The sequence below is a fragment of the Montipora foliosa genome, chromosome 13, assembly GCF_036669935.1.
Source record: "Montipora foliosa isolate CH-2021 chromosome 13, ASM3666993v2, whole genome shotgun sequence".
NCBI lineage: Eukaryota > Metazoa > Cnidaria > Anthozoa > Scleractinia > Acroporidae > Montipora > Montipora foliosa.
Genome location: NC_090881.1, coordinates 17,270,915 through 17,288,546, shown reverse-complemented (window position 1 = coordinate 17,288,546; position 17,632 = coordinate 17,270,915). Strand labels below are relative to the sequence as shown.

Sequence of the window (17,632 nt, the reverse complement as noted above, 5' to 3'; positions counted from 1 at the left end):
AATAGAGACCTCTAGATTACGAGACGAGGAAGACTACGAGGATCAATCAGTGTATTTGGGGGAAAATGTGATAGTCGTCGTCATTCTACAACCAGTTTTTGCAACAACGTCAGCGTGATGGCGGAAACGAGTTCTCAAAAAAGTTAGAGGTTTTGTCATTTTGTGACTGGGAGAGGGTTTTTGATAAAGATAACGGTGCTAACTTTTCTGGTGAAAAAACGTACAATGAAGCTTTCCGGGGTGTCTATTTTTTGGGAATACGCCAAAAAACTTGTAGTCAAATCTCGTCAGTAATAGCTCGTAGTCGTTCTCCAAAGATCTGCAGGTCTCTAGTGTTAAATAAACGAGCTGGAGCGTTCTGTGACGTTTAAAACAAAATTTTCCGTAATGGTGGAGGTTTTGCTCAGATAGTTTGAGGCTGACCTCACACCGAAACGTTTGGTTTTAGAAACATCTCACACTCGAGATTTATAGAAACAACTAAAAAAAGAAAATATAATAATGGATTTTTTTGTAATTTAATAGGTTTTATTAATTTTTTCTTTTTTAAATAGTGAATACCATACAAAAAAACCGCAAAGTTAACAAATTACTTAAAAAATGCTACAAAACACTATCCAAGCAAATTCGGTTGTACGTTATTTAGATTACACAAATTTATGTATATATATGTTTTCACAGAAGTTTGGGTTTCACGAGTAACCATCGTTTTAATGCTACAGAACTGTTTCGTATGGTACAATAAACACACTCATCAGGCAATTACCATACCAAACAGTTCTGTAGCATTAAAACGACGGTTACTCGTGAAACTTAAACTTCTGTCGTAGTTATTGCTCCTCAATCGATTGAGTTGAGCGCTCTACGAAATACGTTCTACTCAAAAAAAGAATTTATATATTGATCTCCTCCCAGCCAACATGACAAGTATTTCCGGTACCCAGGCTCCCTGACAACCCCGCCCTGCAGTGAGGCTGCTACCCGGACTGTTTTCAAAGATACTGTCGCAGGCTCAGGTAAAACTTACAATTTCTTAATTTTGGTAATTAATGATTATGGTTCTATTGGACGGGGACTTTCCTTGGTTCATTCATGTTTTTCTTACTTGTATTAGAAGCCCATAACCCGGAGCTAGCAACTCCCTTGTGACCATGCGTTTGAACAAAATAGGCCAAGAATTAATGTTTGGTGATCTTCTAGAGAGAAAAGAAGCTTTTTGAGTAATCAAAAATACCATTTTTACATAATCGCCAAATTAGCATTTTTCTAAAAGGGTTAGCCCATGAGTTGGTCAAAAATTAGAAATTTTTTTGCAGTATTTTTTTGGACAAAATAGGCCTGAGAATAATGTTTGGTGACCTTCTAAAGAGAAAAGAAGTCTTTCTTGTCATTAAAAATATGATTATGACACAATCGCCAAACTTGCATTTTACTTAAGTAGCCCATGATTTAGGTCAAATTCTTTCATTGCTTACTTTTGAACAAAATAGGGCGTAAAATCATGTTTGGTGATCTTCGAGAAAGAAACAAGCCTTTTGAGTAATAAAAAAATACCATTTTTGCATAACATTTTACAAAAATGCAGCGCCATACGACTTGAATATGTTGCCGAGTTCTTCATGGGCCAACAGCAAAACAAGCGTAATTTGCATCGACTACAACACGTTCCGGCATTAGAAGACACTGCCAGCCATGCCAAGGGACCATGTTTCGCGCTCTTCCGGTTCAGCACAAAACCCGCTAAGACCCAGGGTTTCCCGATCATGTCGCAACACAGGAAACCTTGTCTCGGTACCCTGTGTCCCGCAAAACAGCTTTGGCCGGCTGCACACGCCTATGACTCTCAGCCTGGTAAACGTGCGTTCTGTTAGATCTAAAAGTGCTGACCTCCTGGAGTTTGTTTGTGATATGAAATCTGACGTTATTTGTCTGACTGAAACTTGGCATACACAAAATGATGTTGCGGCTAGGAACCAGGCCACACCATCCGGTTACGAGCTGCTGGACCAGCCTCGCATAGGTCGAAAACGCGGTGGTCTTGCTATCTTCTATATGGATAACCTATCAGTCAGTCGTGTGCGCTTTGGCGAGGAACCTTCATTTGAATACCTTGAGAGCGTTATTAAGTGTGAGAAATTTCGGGCCAGAGTTGTCAAGATATACCGCCCACCCTACTCAGAGACACACCCTGTGACGGTGAACACGTTTATAACTGAATTCGCGCATTTCGTTGAATCCACCAGCATTCTCTCTGCTGAGCCCCTTGTGATTGTCGGCGATTTTAACATCCACTTCGATGACGCCAATGACCCAGAGGCTGCTATTTTCCTGGATCTCTTGGAGTCAATGAACCTGAAGCAGCTCGTCACCGGGCCTACGCACGAACGCGGCCACACATTGCACTTGACAATCACACGAGAGACTGATTCTGTGGTACATGGAATCCCTTTGATCGGCCGCTTTTTTTCAGACCACGCTGTTGTCACCTGTCGGCTAAACTCGATTAAGCCAATTGTCCCTATGAAGACCGTTACGTACAGGAAACTAAAAGCAGTGGACATTGGTGAGACGTGATCTGATCAACTCCAGATTGGCTGACCGGACTCCTGTTGACCTTGATGATTTATTCTGGATGGCACATGGTCACGGACATACCAAGTTAACTCTGGAGTTCCTCAGGGTTCCTGCCTAGGCCCTCTGCTGTTTAATATATACGTGACTGGCCTATTTGACATTGTCAGTAAGCACGCCCCTGTTGCCGTGCATGCCTACGCTGATGACTTCCAAGTCTACCTTTCCTTCAGTCCCTCAAGCTGTGTGAACGAGGAGCAAGCAGTTCAAGTTATACAGGACTTTATAGCAGATATAAAGTCCTGGGCACGCCAGCATAGTCTCATGCTTAATGACGGGAAAACATACCTTTTAGTGTTAGGAACGCGCCAACAACTTAGCAAAACGAATGTCAGCCATTTGAAGGTTTGTGATGTGACTGTTGCTGCCTCCACGTCTGTGAGGAACTTAGGTTCATATTTTGATAAGAACTCTACTATGGCCATGCATGTTACTAAGACCTGTAGCGCAGCATTTTTCCACCTTCAGAACATTAGGCAGATAAGGAAGTTTCTATCACACAAAGCCACACAAACACTTATTCACGCGTTTGTTACGAGTAAAGTCAACTATTGTAATAGCCTTTTGTGGGGTTATCCCGCATATCAGATCGCTAAGCTGCAAAGGGTAAAGAGTCTAGGATTTGCCACATAACCCCATTGTTAAGACAATTACAATGGCTGCCTGTCCACGCCTGCATAATATTCAAGATATTATTGATAGCTTTTAAAGCTATCCACGGGTTGGCTCCAGAAGACATTAGTTCCCTTGCACGTATCCGGTCTCAGGGGAGATATAATTTACGTAGCCAGGAAGGCATCATCCTTGACGGATTACATACATCTCGCAGGACCTATAAGACACTCGGTGACCGCGCCTTTGGGGTAGCAGTACCGAAACTTTGGAACGATCTGCCGGCTACTATTAGGAACTGTGCTATTATCTATAGTTCTAAATCAGATCTCAAGACCCATCTCTTTAAACAAGCACTTTTAGAATAATTATTTTTACATTGCTAGGATATTAGGCTATTATTTCTACTATTTATTGTAAATATCATTATGCATGTAATTCTTTTTGCTGGTATAAGATTGTAAAGCGCATTAGATCAGTGCGTCATGGTAATGCACTACAGAAATCAATAAATTATTATTATTATAATCGCCAGATTGGCATTTTTCTAAAGGAGGTTTCCCGCGAATTTTGAATATCAAATAAGTCTAACAAATCAGTCATCAAAAACCAGAGACTAGAAAAATGTCTTTGTGATGTTTTGAGCGATTACTTCTTCTTTTTGTATTATGGATGCGCACGCATACAGAACAGTGCTTCCCTTTACGCTAGAAAATTGATCAAAATTGATACTAAAAATATCTTGATCTGCGAGTTGCGACCCCCGGGTTATGGGCTCTTGCTTGAATACAGCTCCTGCTAAACCTTTTTATTTTCATTTTTATTTTTTTCCAGTCATTGTAGGCATGAAAAAAACATAACAGTAGATCGGACCAACGGCGGGATGGGCGAAGAATGCAAAATGTTTATGAAGCATTTAGCGGAGAAGTTTGCAGAGAAAGACGTTGAAGGCTACCCAGTTGTTATTAGGGACCTTAAGATCTACGACGGCGACGTCGACGAAAACGTCACCTCAAAGTAGAACTTTGCTTTATCATAAGTCTGTCGCGATTATTCAGTCTCGTTCACGTCGTACAATGTGGGCGGAGTATCCTAAAAATAAATTGGTACCAGCGGTTTCAGACGGAAAATAGAGAATGAAAGATTCTCGGTTGCATGCTTACGTTGTCATCAAAACCTAAAATTTAGTGATTTCACGTCGTCGTCATGCAGAGAATTGCAAAAATATGAGCTAAAATCCGTGCTGCACGTGCAGCACGATTATTTATGCGCTTTTAACCAAGTATATCATTGTTTTGTGGCGTTTTCGTCGACGTCGTCGTCGTAGATCTTAAGCTCCCTATTGGCTGGCTCAGGACCAGGATTTAAAGGTGCAAGTCTTAATCTTTTTGGAAACTACATCTTTGATTGAACTCAGGTTGAAGTTATTAGGGAGCTTACGCAAGGACGACGACGTCGCCAAGGAGAACGTAGTCTAAAAATATTATTTCCCGTAATTGTAATAATTTCGTTATAACCCCAAGTCGTTCGGAATGGAAAGTGTGTATCAACATTACAGGAATAAAATTGGCATGAAAGACGTAGTTGTTTGGGAAAAAAATTGAATTGTTCCGTCAGGTTCTCACATCCTCTACAAAACCTCAACTTTGGTCAATTCACGTCGTTAGGGAGCTTAAGATCTACGACGGCGACGTCGACGAAAACGTCACCTCAAAGTAGAACTTTGCTCTAGTAGAAGTATTTCGTGATTATTTCCTCTTGTTCACGTCGTACAATGTGGGCGAAGTATCCTAAAAGTAAATTGGTACGACCGGTTTCAGACTGAAAATAGAGAATGAAAGATTCTCTGTTGCATGCTAACGTTGTCGTCAAAACCTAAAATATAGTGATTTCACGTCGTCGTCATGCAGAGAACCGCAAAAATATGAGCTAAAATCCGTGCCGCACGTGCAGCACGATTATTTATGCTCTTTTAACCAATGATATCATTGTTTTCTGGCGTTTTCGACGACGTCGTCGTCGTAGATCTTAAGCTCCCTGTTGTCAGGACGAGAACGGCAACGAAATGTACCAACATGCAAAACGCACGTGCGGGGCGTGCAGAGCTTTTGTTTTTGTTCATTAAACCCATTGTGTTGTGGCGTTCTCGTAGCCGTCGTCGTCGTTCTTGCGTAAGGTCCCTATTGACAACGTAATTTCCTACGTTGTGAGGTGCCTCAAGGCACACTCCTTGGCCCCATGTTGTTCTTAAAGTATTGTACATTAATAACCTCCCCATCTGTAACTTTCTATCAGATGCGAGGATGTACGCCGATGACACTTATCTCACATCTCAAACTAATCTCAAAACCCATGAAGAGCTGTTTTCATCCCTGACTCACGATCTAAGCAATCGTAAACAATGGCACGACTCTAACCGTCGAAGTCTTAATGTGCTCAAGGCCAACTCCGTTTACAGGCACAATTTAAGTACTAAATACAATATGAGCGACCGTATTGTATCGGATATACAATATCGAGCCGAAGGCGAGACATTTTATATCCGATACAATACGGGCGCGAATATTGTATTGTGCTTATGAAATGTCAGCATTTAAGTGTTAATTTACATTAGGTATTTTTGGTGATTTAAGACATTTTAACCAGGAAAATCGAAAGAAATATTTATGTCAATGAAGAGAAACATGTATCAGAAATACAGATATTGATTAATAAAACATTTGTTTTGTCTTGCCATCATGAATTATTAATGAATTTTATAAGGGATAATAAAATCTCTCCCTAGTGAACCTCACATTTGCCTTTATGGCAATTCGATTGAACGAGTCAATACTCACAAATGCCAAGTACGCGTTCAGGTCAATGAAACACTCTCGTGGGAGGTTTATATCCCTGAAGTCGTCGATGGAGTTGCTAAAGTACTTGCTGCCCTGAGGAGACAAAAGCGATATGTCCCCAAAGTACCCTAGTCACAATTTATAACTGTAAGTCACTGATTCTAGCACATCTCTATTATTCCAACACTGCGTGGGGCTGTATCAGTAATGGCCTCGGTCAAAAAACTAGAGAAATTCCAAAACAGGGCAGCAAGTATAATAACAGGGTCTGATTGGGATGTTAGATGTGTTCAGATTCCTTGTGCTCTCAAGTGGAAAAGGCTCACTGACAGACGTGAAAAAAAAAATGAAATCATTAATGCTCAAAACAGTAAATAAACCTGTACCCGAATACCTGTCTGAAATATTTGCCAGCTTAAATACCATTCACAGACATAATCTTCAGGGCGCCCAACATAACCTGTTTACACTCTGACGCCCTCAAAAAGAGTTTTCGTTATAGGGGCCCAGTAACAAACATGGTACAGTCTGTCTGCTGAGGATAAGCAGGCCACTACTTTGAATAGTTCTTATTCCGCTATCGTAAATTAGAAATTACTTTTTTAGCACTTAATAAATTATAAGATTTGTCAACGATGCCTGTCATTTTTAAGTTTTAGCCGTCAAGTCCTCTTAGGTGATATATTCACAACATGGCTCGTAAGAAGACCATGCACTTCTACTGATAAGGATCCCGTGGTTAAAAGAAGTTAATTGTTATTCAGGACACAGCGGTTAATTACTTGCAGTCAAAAAGGCGAGAGTTCAAACCCTAACGTAAACGAAGGGGCGTAATACAGAAGCTGAAATTAAAAAAAAAAAAAGGAAAAAAATTGAGTAATAATACGCACATTAGAAACTTAACAACGGCCAGAGAGAAAAATGTGCCATCATCCCAAGTTATTAATAAACTGCTACACTGCTGTCTAGGGCGTTTATGCAACAACAACATCTATGGTTACATCACATAACAAGAATATCAATCGTTAAAAGAGGAAAAATAATCGTGCTGCAGGCATTTTAGCACATCTTTTTTTGACGTAGTCCACAAAACAATAACGTGAAATGACCACATTTCAGGTCTGGAGGACTTGAGCATACAACGAACTGTTACGTTTTAAAGTGACGTTTTCGTCAATGTTGCCGTTGTCCTTGGTAAAACTCCCAATTGAGTAATGTTGTCAGAAGCCCGGTCTGATAGAGCGGTTTTCAATTGAGTGTCAAAAGTAATAAGTGAATTACTTTGGTTTTGCATTACTTCACTCAGTGATTGGTTAAAAGTTCTTGCGTCACTTTTTCAACCAATCAAAAGTGAAACCAAAACCAATCGTAGCTCGCGCGTGCACATTTTCCCGCGCTTTGTGTCACCTCCGTGTAATTGCTTCGAGTTTTGATTGGTTTACTGGCTTGTCTCCGTCCTTTTACTTTGGTTTTGGTTTTACGACACGCATTTGAAAACCGCTCTAAAGAATAAATGTTCCGACCACGCTAACGGTACGTGGAGAATCTCGCGTAAGGTGACTATTATTTTAAGTCGCATGCCATTGCTCCTGTTGTTTAATCGTTGGTCTCGGTTTGGGTGGCGACGCAATCACATTAGGCCTTGTATTAGCTCCACCCTGCTGCATAACTAGCCCGGCAAGTACATTGTACGCTCTAAAAGCAGGCATACTGGCGATAAAAGAGCTTACGATTTGACGCGACCAGTTATAGGAAATCTAAAGCTGCTGCAGAGCTAATAGCCTTCCCGACCCTTGCTTTTCTCACACGAGGTATGCATAACTAGTGAATCTTCGCCTCTTATTTCCGCCTTGGTAACCAAGGTCTCTGGTACATGCCGGTGTAGGTTGCGCTGGGTTTATCTTCTCGGATGCCTCGTGTTTCGGCGTTCAAAGAGCTACATCATACAAAAAAATCACTCTGCATGGAGCTGTCCTCATGCCGTTAAAAAAAAAACAGTTGGAAAAGCTTACGTTGCATGTAAGCTACTAACTGAACGTAAAAAATAGCACAAAATTAACAATTTTGCCAAGTTCGCTTTAAAGACGTGGTAAGCGGTGGTTATAATATAATTAAACTTTCTGACAAACTACTCTCAAGGGCAATAAAAAACAAACAAAAAAATAAAGTGTACATTATATCGCTCACTTCAAGTTCCTCAGCCTTGATATTAAACTGCTGTAAGTGCTTACTGGACAACATTTAATACCTGGACAATGAATGGCGCTGTCAAGTTTCGTCAAGTTTCAAGGTCTTCATACATTGTAAAACAAATATTATAACCTTTGTATGTACTTAACTACACTGCCACGTTTTGTTTTATGATCAGAGTGCTTCAAAAGCACTAAATACCTTTTAGTTAAGGTATGTTATTCTACGACAGTTGATATTCATGTAAGTAAACCAACGAAGGACAAAATAGGCGAAGTCAACAACAGGCCAATGTTTTAGCATATGCATTTCGGATTAAACAAAGATGTCTGAGCAATAATTGGAGCGCAGTTGAAGGAAACTCTCACTTTGTGCGTGCTATCCAAACTTCGCATAAGTGCTTCGTAACGCACAGCTAAAAACATGACCCAAAAAATTGGGTTTAGAACAACACCAATACACTTAAAGCTAAAAAAATGAACAACCCTAGTCGATCAAATGCTCATTCAATCAAGTCCTCCGCAACGCACAGCTAAAAACATGACCCAAAAAATTAGGTTTAGAACAATACCAATACACGTAAAGATAAAAAATGAATAACCCTAGTCAATCAAAGGAGGATAGAGCTATGTGGTGTATTGATCCGGGTAGAATGTGGTGCTGGCCCGGTTTTTTAAAAGGCTAAAGTAAAAAAGTACTATCACTAAATTAACTGCAACTGACATGACACCAACTACAAACACAAAGAATTCCGGTAAAACCACACGTTAGGCGTTAATGAGTGGTTCATCATCGGAGAAGGTTTGCAGCAAAGGTAGCTCGTCATCTGAGGAAAAAATACGAATCCAATGAACATATAACTAGACACCAAAATGTTGTATAAGAAACATTTTTAAAGAATTTAAGAAAAGCATCCAAAAAGGCTCAATAGTAGGACACACGATTCGGCCAGACAACAAAATCATCACCATTATCTTGTCTTTTTCCTTCTAAGGGAAATAGGGCCTTAACACAACGAAATACGACTGCAAAAAAATTTTCCAACAGGTAAGTAATTTTGCAAAGTAAAAGCCGCGAGACTTTAGGGGTCCTTTTTAAGCACTCTGCAGGTTATTTCCCTTCAAAAGTACTCAACTTATTCATGTTTTAAATGTTATGCGCACGTGGGACCTATGGGAAAAAAGGCATAGGAGTTACAGTAGCTCAATGGGTAGAACATCCAAAAACTGGTGTTACTGAAGTTGTGGGTTCGAATCCTGCCAAATTTTCAGTTGCCATTTTGTCCGTCGCCAAGCAACTAGTTTCTCTTACAGTATTCATGAAACAAAAAAATGACGTAATGCGACACGGGGCCATTATCCGTTTGTTCATGATACGCAAGCCACACAAACAAATGGTACTTGCGCGTTATAATTGGTTAAAGGAGATGGCTGACAAAGTACTAATCACTGCCGAACAGCCAAAGAGATACAACATAATCTCTTGTAATCATAGATGTTTGCTTAGTGATTTTTTGCTCCGTTGAAATTTACAGTTCACTTTCCCTTCGCTGAATTATTCCTCATAAATGTCTTGTTGCAAGAGTGTTGAGCCGCGTGGAAAACGTTTGCAACTTTTTTTTTTCTCTCTTTCTTCCCTGGAGCCATTGACATAGGATAAAGTCTGCTTACGAGCCAAGTGGCCCAATACGCCGGAGCCTATCCCCGGTTTCCGCTGTACGAAGCGACGAGGAGTATTTCTACTTCCCCTTGGATGGCATTGCTACCCCCAGCGTTAAATTCGCCGGTACCCATTTATACACGTGGGTCGAGAGGGGCACCGTGAGAGTAAAGTGTCTTGCCCAAGGACACAACACAATGTCCCTGGCCAGGGCCCGAACCCGGACTACTCACTCCGCAGTCGAGCGCACTAACCACGAGGCCACGGCGCCTCTCAGATTAACATATGAGCTAAGGATTAATAAATCACCCCACCTTCGCTGACCGATGCTGTCCTTCTGATCAGGAGAGCGTACATTGAGCGCTCAAGACGACGATACTTCATCGCGCAGAAAATAATGACCGCAATGAGGATCAAGCTTACAATACCAACTGGTACTGCCCATACCACAGGACTCATGTCTTTTCGACTGCCTTGCTTGATTGGAACGGGTGAAGGAAGAAGTGAAGGGAGTGCTTCTGCTAAGGCTAAACAAACACAAGCCATTACAAACCATAATATAGAGTAATAATAATAATAATAATAATAATAATAATAATAATAATAATAATAATAATAATAATAATAATAATAATGATGATGATGATGATGATGATGATGATGAAGTTTACTTAAGTTTCAACTGTATTAGCACTGAAGCATTGATTGGGGACACTTTTGGAAATCAAATCAAATCAAGTCCACTCATTGAAATCGTAGGTTGGTTTTTGAAAATAGGGGAAACCGGAGTACCCAGAGAAAAATCTCTCTGTGCAGAGTAGAGAACCAACAAACTCAACCAACATTGAACGCAAACTCTGGGAATCGAACCCGAGCCACACAGGTCGGAAACAACTGCTCTCACTATTGTGTCATCCTTACTCCTAAATTATGTTTGCGCGTGACGTCACGGTGGCCATTTTGGCGTACCTAAACAATGGAACAGCGGCCATATTGGTATACCCAACAAATCCTCCCGGAATTTAAGTCTATTATCATCCAAACGCTTTCTTTTGTTTCGGTGGAAAAACAAGTTTACTGATCACGTGAGTGAAAACACTCTATAGGGATGATATCGTTGACGTCACCCATTATCATTTATGTGCCAACCAGTGCCAACCTTTTGATCCTGTGATTGGCAAATTTGAATAACAAAAGCTGCAAATGTTTGTGAACAGACATCTTCCTTATAGGGAAATCTTGTTTTTGCCTCATTAGCATAAGCCCATTTTTTGCTGATCTATCAGCTGAAAATCATTACTGAATATGGAATTTCCATTACATTCCATCTCTAAAGAATGCGTGAGCTCATTAGTGCTTTTATCACCCAAGAATTCTCTATTTTCGAATTCCCCATAACATACTTTGTTTGTTCCCCGAATTTTGCATAAACTATTGTTTTCAATCGTCTTGGGGACACTGCATATTCCCAAGAGCAATTGAAAAGAATGGTTTATGCAAAATTTGGGGGGCAAACAAAGTGTATTATGGGGAATTCGAAAATAGAAAATTATCAGCTTTTGATGGCTTTTAAGTCACTCGTTAGCAAATCCAAATGGATTAAAATTGAAACGCTTAACACCTAAAAAATGACGTCAGCAAGATTCCCTTATAACTGAAATTTCAACCTCCTTAACATACAGCCAAGCTCCCAAACGTTTTTTGATGAAAAGGATCGGCTTAGCGGTGCGCTGAAGCATTTATGGAACCATAACAAAAACCCTTTGCAAACTTCGAAGCTTCTACTTTCGCACATTCATAAGGAGCTCATGAGAAGGAACCGCCCCATGCATTTTATCATTGAGTCGCCCGGCGTCGCGCGTATCTTTCTATTTTTAGAACTAACCATCCAGCAGGAGACTCACAGTTGCATCAATTTACGGTAACTTGAACACATTGTTTTTGCTAATTTTGTCTTCGTGTGACAATAACTTTATCCTGATTGGCCATTCTAAAAAGTGCGTGTAGAGCCGAAGAACTCGTGACCTTCTAAAAATAGAAAGGTTTGTATGGAAGAGACAAGCTCGTACTCATGGGCTCCTGTAATCATCATCATCATTATCATCATCGCCATCAGCATCATCACCATTCACCCCTAACACCACCACAATCCTCAGTTTTGAAGCTTAAATTCTATTTATTTGCCAACTACTCCAACACTATCTGTGGTCTTAGTTGCCCTAAATCTTCGCTCTCTCGTCAGTGAAAGCCAATTTTTCTCAGTTTTGAAGGTTAAATTCTATTTGTTTGCAAACTACTCCAACACTATCTGTGGTCTTAGTTGCCCGAAATCTTCGCTCGCCCTTCAGTGAAAGCAAATATTGCTCACGAAAACAACAATAAAAAACAACAACAAAAAATACCCGGTCTACAGACGCCTCCCGATTACGTTTTTGCTTAACATGAAAGACCCAAAAATTAACAACTTACCCGAGACAGTGGTGACTGGTCCATAGCACGATTTTGCTTTACAACGTACTTCGAAGCTAAAGTTTTGAGCTTTAACGATAAAAAGGTTGTCTTTTGCTCTTATTGTCCACTGTGTTTCCTTTGTGTGAGCAGTAATAACAAGCTGACCTTTATCTGGACCTCTTACTTTAATCTCGTAGGACTAAAGAAGGAGAATGAACTCACATAAAAAAACTGTTTGTTAAAACATTTTTAAAAAGAAAGCAAAATGTGTAAAGAAATAAATGTTTAGATACTGAATGCTCAACCATGGTGCTTCGCTATTATTGCTTGTTCACTTAAGACAATATAATCCTCGAGAAACTTAGGGCAGCTTCAACACGAAAACGCACAACGAAAGGGGTCAATTCAGGGTTCGTTTTTCATTGCATTCATTGAAGCACGACTGATCCAAAACAGCAACACAGGGAAGGAACCCCTAAAAGATATTTTAAGGACGAGAAAACTGAAAACTATTGTTGATTGACAAATCATTCCTTTTATGGTGCGTCTTTGCGTTAAAGGCCAAAATTAAATAACTCCGAAAATGCTGTTTGTTTTTAAGCTGATAATCTCTTCAAGAATATTCTGGAGAAAACAGTACAGTTGGGACTCTCGATCCCTTTAAAAGGAGCGTTCACAAAAACATGTTGGGGGGGGGGGGGAGGATGAGAATCTGGGGGGTCTCCCAAAAAATCAGAGGTAAAAAGAGAGGTGTTTGAAAAATATTGTCAATGTAAACACAATTTGACAAAATATAATATTCGAGTGTGTAAAATGGGGTTGACCAGCCCACACGACTCCCTTGTACGTGGTCTGGTTTCCTTTTCCTTTGTCATAATTTTGCCATCTCGAGTACATATTTGAATGGACGCCTTCTTAGGCACTTCCAGTAAGATTTCATTTAACAATGGTTTTTGTTCTATGAGACTTTAGATTTGGACCTTCATGCTGCTGTTTGAAATATTTCTAGTTCCTTGGTGCTGATTTTCTTCGCAGTAATGTGAATGAGACCTTTTGACCTCACGCTTTTTCATCAATTTAATTGATGTAGTCTCAGCCGATAGGCTTCTTGGTGGTAGAAACGAGTGATTCTACTTTTAAAGCTTTGACCTGGGCCTGGGTTCTTCTTGTTCTTGAACGCCTGTTAGGTTGAGCCATGTCTCAGTGAGATAACTGGCTTTCTAGAGGCTTCGCTTGCCTTACCTTTTTTTCTGTGTTACTTAACAGAACGTCATGCTCTTTGGAGACGTTTTTTTTTGTTTTTGCCTTAATTTGTTTCACTTGTTCTTCTGACTTCTGCAGCATGTATTGGTTTGTGGCCATGAGGTAAGTTGGCGGTGTCTCAAAATTTAGGCATACTAAAAGGGGGTCCCTGAAAATGTTTAATGCAGCAAGTAGGGGTCCTCCAAATGTTCTAGATTGTGAATGTTTCTCATCAGCTTTCCACCCCCCATGTACTTTGGACACCATAATTCAGTGCTCGAAATTGAAAAAAAGTGCAGGTTGTACCTGTTTCAAAAGCTGGGCAACCAAACCCGTTCATTTGGTTGCCCTAATAAATTCTGGGTTGCCCATTAGAAAACGCCCTCCGATTAAATGCACGCCGTGTTGAGATGCAATCACATGGAGATCGACATTGAATATCCCATAGTTCTTAGTGTGCGTCTGCGCATTTTCGCGAAAGTCGGGATTAAAGTTTGGCATTTCAAAATGGGGTTTTCGATCTCCATCGCGTGCATGTTTGTGATATTCTATCTTACATCTTACATTTCTGACAATGTTTCGTAAATGCTCTAGATATTCAAAACACGGAAAAATGCCCAGCTGCGGCAAATTAATTACTTATAACTTCAAAGTACAACCGGGCATTGAAAATAGAAAATAGACAAGTAAGTCGGGTTATAATTACTTCATTTTCTCTTTTTGACTGGGAGTTGCCGGTCGTTTTTTCCTCGGGCAACCAGGCTTTTTATCTTGTCACCGTACAGAGATTCTAAAAGCTGACGTTTCGAGCGTTAGCCCTTCGTCAGAGCGAATCCAGGGCCCTGACGAAGGGCTAACTCTCGAAACGTCAGCTTTTAGAATCGCTGTACGGTGGACAATTTACATTATCAGCTCCTTTGATAAGACCAAAGTTTCTGGTAGTCTCGAACGACCGCTAATTTCGAGCAATGAGTGATAATCGCTGATACATTTTTCCCTTTTATCACCTGCCAGATAAGTGAAAATAGTTGATGATTGTGTTAGTGTTGAAAACCATTCAAAATGGCAGGGCCTGGAACTAGAAGATTGCAACAATGTGCTCGTGATACTGAGCCCAGCTGTCCTTGGTCATCATCAAACCATTTGGCCAACATACATCACTAGATAATTGGGGATCTCAACAGTCTTTCGGCTATTACGCACCAATTGGCCAGAACTTTACCTCACAGCATTTTGGGCTTTTGAGGGAAATGTCTTGTTCAGAGTAAGTTTGGACTCGAAACAGGGAACAGGGAACATGGAACAGGGAATTCTTTTTCCAATTCTGCGCTTGCACTTACGTGATTACACGGCAATGTTGGTGTACAAAACAAAAGCAAAATATTGTTCGTGTTTAGTGGATAATAATAGAGCCAAATTTCAAAAAAAATTCGCTACTATTTAGTACACCAGGAAGGTCGCCATGATGTCACGTGCAAGCCAAGGATAACGTTATCAGTGCATCATAAGCAATTTCATTTCCAGCAACCACGACCCCCCTCTGCCTGAGTTGTCGCAAACTTGAAAAACATCGAAACGACATCTTTAAAGGTTTACCCATTTGAATTTCGACTTACATCTATTTAGCTTTGCTTTATTTCTCTTCTGTTGTTCCACAGTCTTGTGACGTTCCAATATTTAATACGGAGTTTGGGGAATCACGAAATGACTTTTAATTCCATTATGTAGCTACTTTAATTAATTAATTAATTAATTAATTGATTAATTACAACTCTTTTCCCTAACCCTATCCCAAAATGATGCTTGAAAGCATCATTTTTGTAGGATTCGTAGAACACCGCCATTTCCATCGATCATTGTGAAATTTGGCGTGTTTACTGGGGAGAAATGGCCCCAGTTTCCCTGAAAATCTCGGCTTTGTAATTGTAGCTTTCATTACGCCTACATGACGGGCATTCTACTTCAGGAAATTTAAAGCCGTGCGAAGGCAAAATTTTCTACTGATTGCGGAGCAGTTTTACTAAAGTTTTTCAGCCAAAACATAACACTACAGGGCATCGGAAAATATAAAGAAAAGGATTTTAGTTCATTGGATGGAACTTCAAGCCTTAAAATCGCTGAAAAGGTAAGGTTATTTTTGTAGCGTTATATTTGCATAAAATTCCCTTGTGGTCTTGTCATCGTAGAGAATTGTTTTTTCCTCAAAATATTCGCTTGTTTTGCTCCAAATCTTGCATATTTACCTTGATTACATGTCCTGTGAATTATTTATCCTTTGGGATGAATTTTTCGTTGAATAATCGGTAATTTGGGTGGGTTTTGGCCAATAGACGTTAATTATTCGTAATGTGATCTGACTCGTTGCCGTAGCAACGGATCACAAATTTGACACATATCAAATTATCACATTACACTTTATTGCTAATCGGATTACTGAAAAAATTCCGAAAATATTCAAGCCTGATCAGTTTTCCGTCACATTTATGTCCAAGAAAGCAGATAAAATGAGGAAGATTTTTATTTTGTATCCAAAACTTTGTAATCAACGTTAAAATGACCAAATTCATGTGAAAACTGATTTTTGTGTTACTTTCATATATATTTTTCTTTATATTTTCTTTTTATAAAATGTTTTAGTTCTCTGTAAATAAGTTATATTTTTTGGAAAGCTTATTTTCTTAGCTTTAAAATGATGTATTGCTGTCCTCGTTTTTTTGCAATGGCTGATTTCGCGTGGAAGGGAACTAGCGAAAGAGTTTTAAGCCTCGTATTCAAAGCGAGTCAAAGTGGATAATATCTGAGAGGATAAAAATACGTATAGAACATACTAACCTCGATTTCATTATCTGTCAAATTGTTTGGCTCAGCCCAAGTCAAGTGAAAGCCTTCCTTACTAAGCTCTTCAACTGTACTTCCATTAGCAGGAATAAATTGGACTGCCAGGTTAGTAACTGCTCCGATTTTTGGGTCCACTTTGATCCACGTTTTGGTCTCTTCACCAAAGATGCCTCTGATGACTGCTCGGACAGTGATGTCGTAGGTATTGCCACAAGGGAGCCCCTTTTGATTAAAAAAGGTGCTAAACGCCACAGTGAAAATGTTGATGCCACAGGAAGAACATGTTATATGCACTGTGTAATACTGCATGAAGAAAGATAAAAGTATGGTTTTCATTAGGCCTCGTTCATAACCGCATTGAGAGTGCTAGATCCAGTGGTTGGGAACATACATGGGAGATTCATGCGGATATTCTTGGTTCAAATCCTGCTATAATCATCACTTATGCTTATAACCAAAAGCATAAGCGATAAAGACTTCGCCTTTTGGCCTGGGTTATTTATCATTGGCTACACCCAAGGATATGGAAGTGTTTGTTACAGGACACATGAATCCATAACCCTCAAAACTCAAATCAAAAAACATACATATATACAATTCCCGACGAGGCTTTTCAATTTCTATTTACAATAAAATTGTCTGCTCTTTATCTAAAATAACATAAATGCAATTGAAATCATAACAATAATTTTGAAAAACTGATTTGAGGAACAGTTGTTTAATTTCGTCGCTCAGATCGTTCCAAATGCCAATTGTCTATACTGAACGCTACTTTGAACAGATATCGTCTTGCATAGCGGAATGGGTAATAATCCTGATTACGTGCATTGCGATCCTCATGGATAGTTGCGCGCTTAAAAGTGTCCAAGACAAATATGAAGGTAACATCGCGTTTAAATTTCCTAGTGTCCGTAAAAGTTTTGCAAGCAAAGTTCTCCACTGACTGAAGTTTGTTTATATTGGCAGCAGCAGCAGCAGGGTGAGACCAAATTCCCAGTATCAGCTTGACCTTTGGGCAAACTGTAACATCATCTTACTAGCCTAAGTCTCTGAGGAGTTAGCCCCCAATAGTTTTATACAAAAATTTGGTTTTATCAACGGAGTTGATAATGTAAATTGGCCACCGTACAGAGATTCTAAAAGCTGACGTTTCGAGCGTTAGCCCTTCGTCA

General features: G+C 39.8%; 1 protein-coding gene across 4 annotated transcripts in view; it reads right to left on the bottom strand.

Moving 5' to 3' along the window:
• Nucleotides 1-17,632, bottom strand: part of LOC137982517 (uncharacterized) — a 313,756-nt gene that overhangs the window by 74,787 nt on the left and 221,337 nt on the right. For 3 of the 4 annotated variants that reach the window (XM_068829622.1, XM_068829624.1, XM_068829625.1), the window contains 4 exons: nt 16,455-16,763; nt 12,399-12,579; nt 10,244-10,456; nt 4,049-9,096 (listed from right to left, as the gene is read on the bottom strand). The exons of the other annotated variant lie outside the window; for it this stretch is intronic. In XM_068829622.1, coding sequence (XP_068685723.1) covers nt 9,038-9,096; nt 10,244-10,456; nt 12,399-12,579; nt 16,455-16,763 — 762 coding nt within the window. In that variant the 3' untranslated portion in view covers nt 4,049-9,037. Of the gene's footprint in view, nt 1-4,048; nt 9,097-10,243; nt 10,457-12,398; nt 12,580-16,454; nt 16,764-17,632 lie in introns of those variants that run through there. 4 annotated transcript variants of the gene reach the window in all.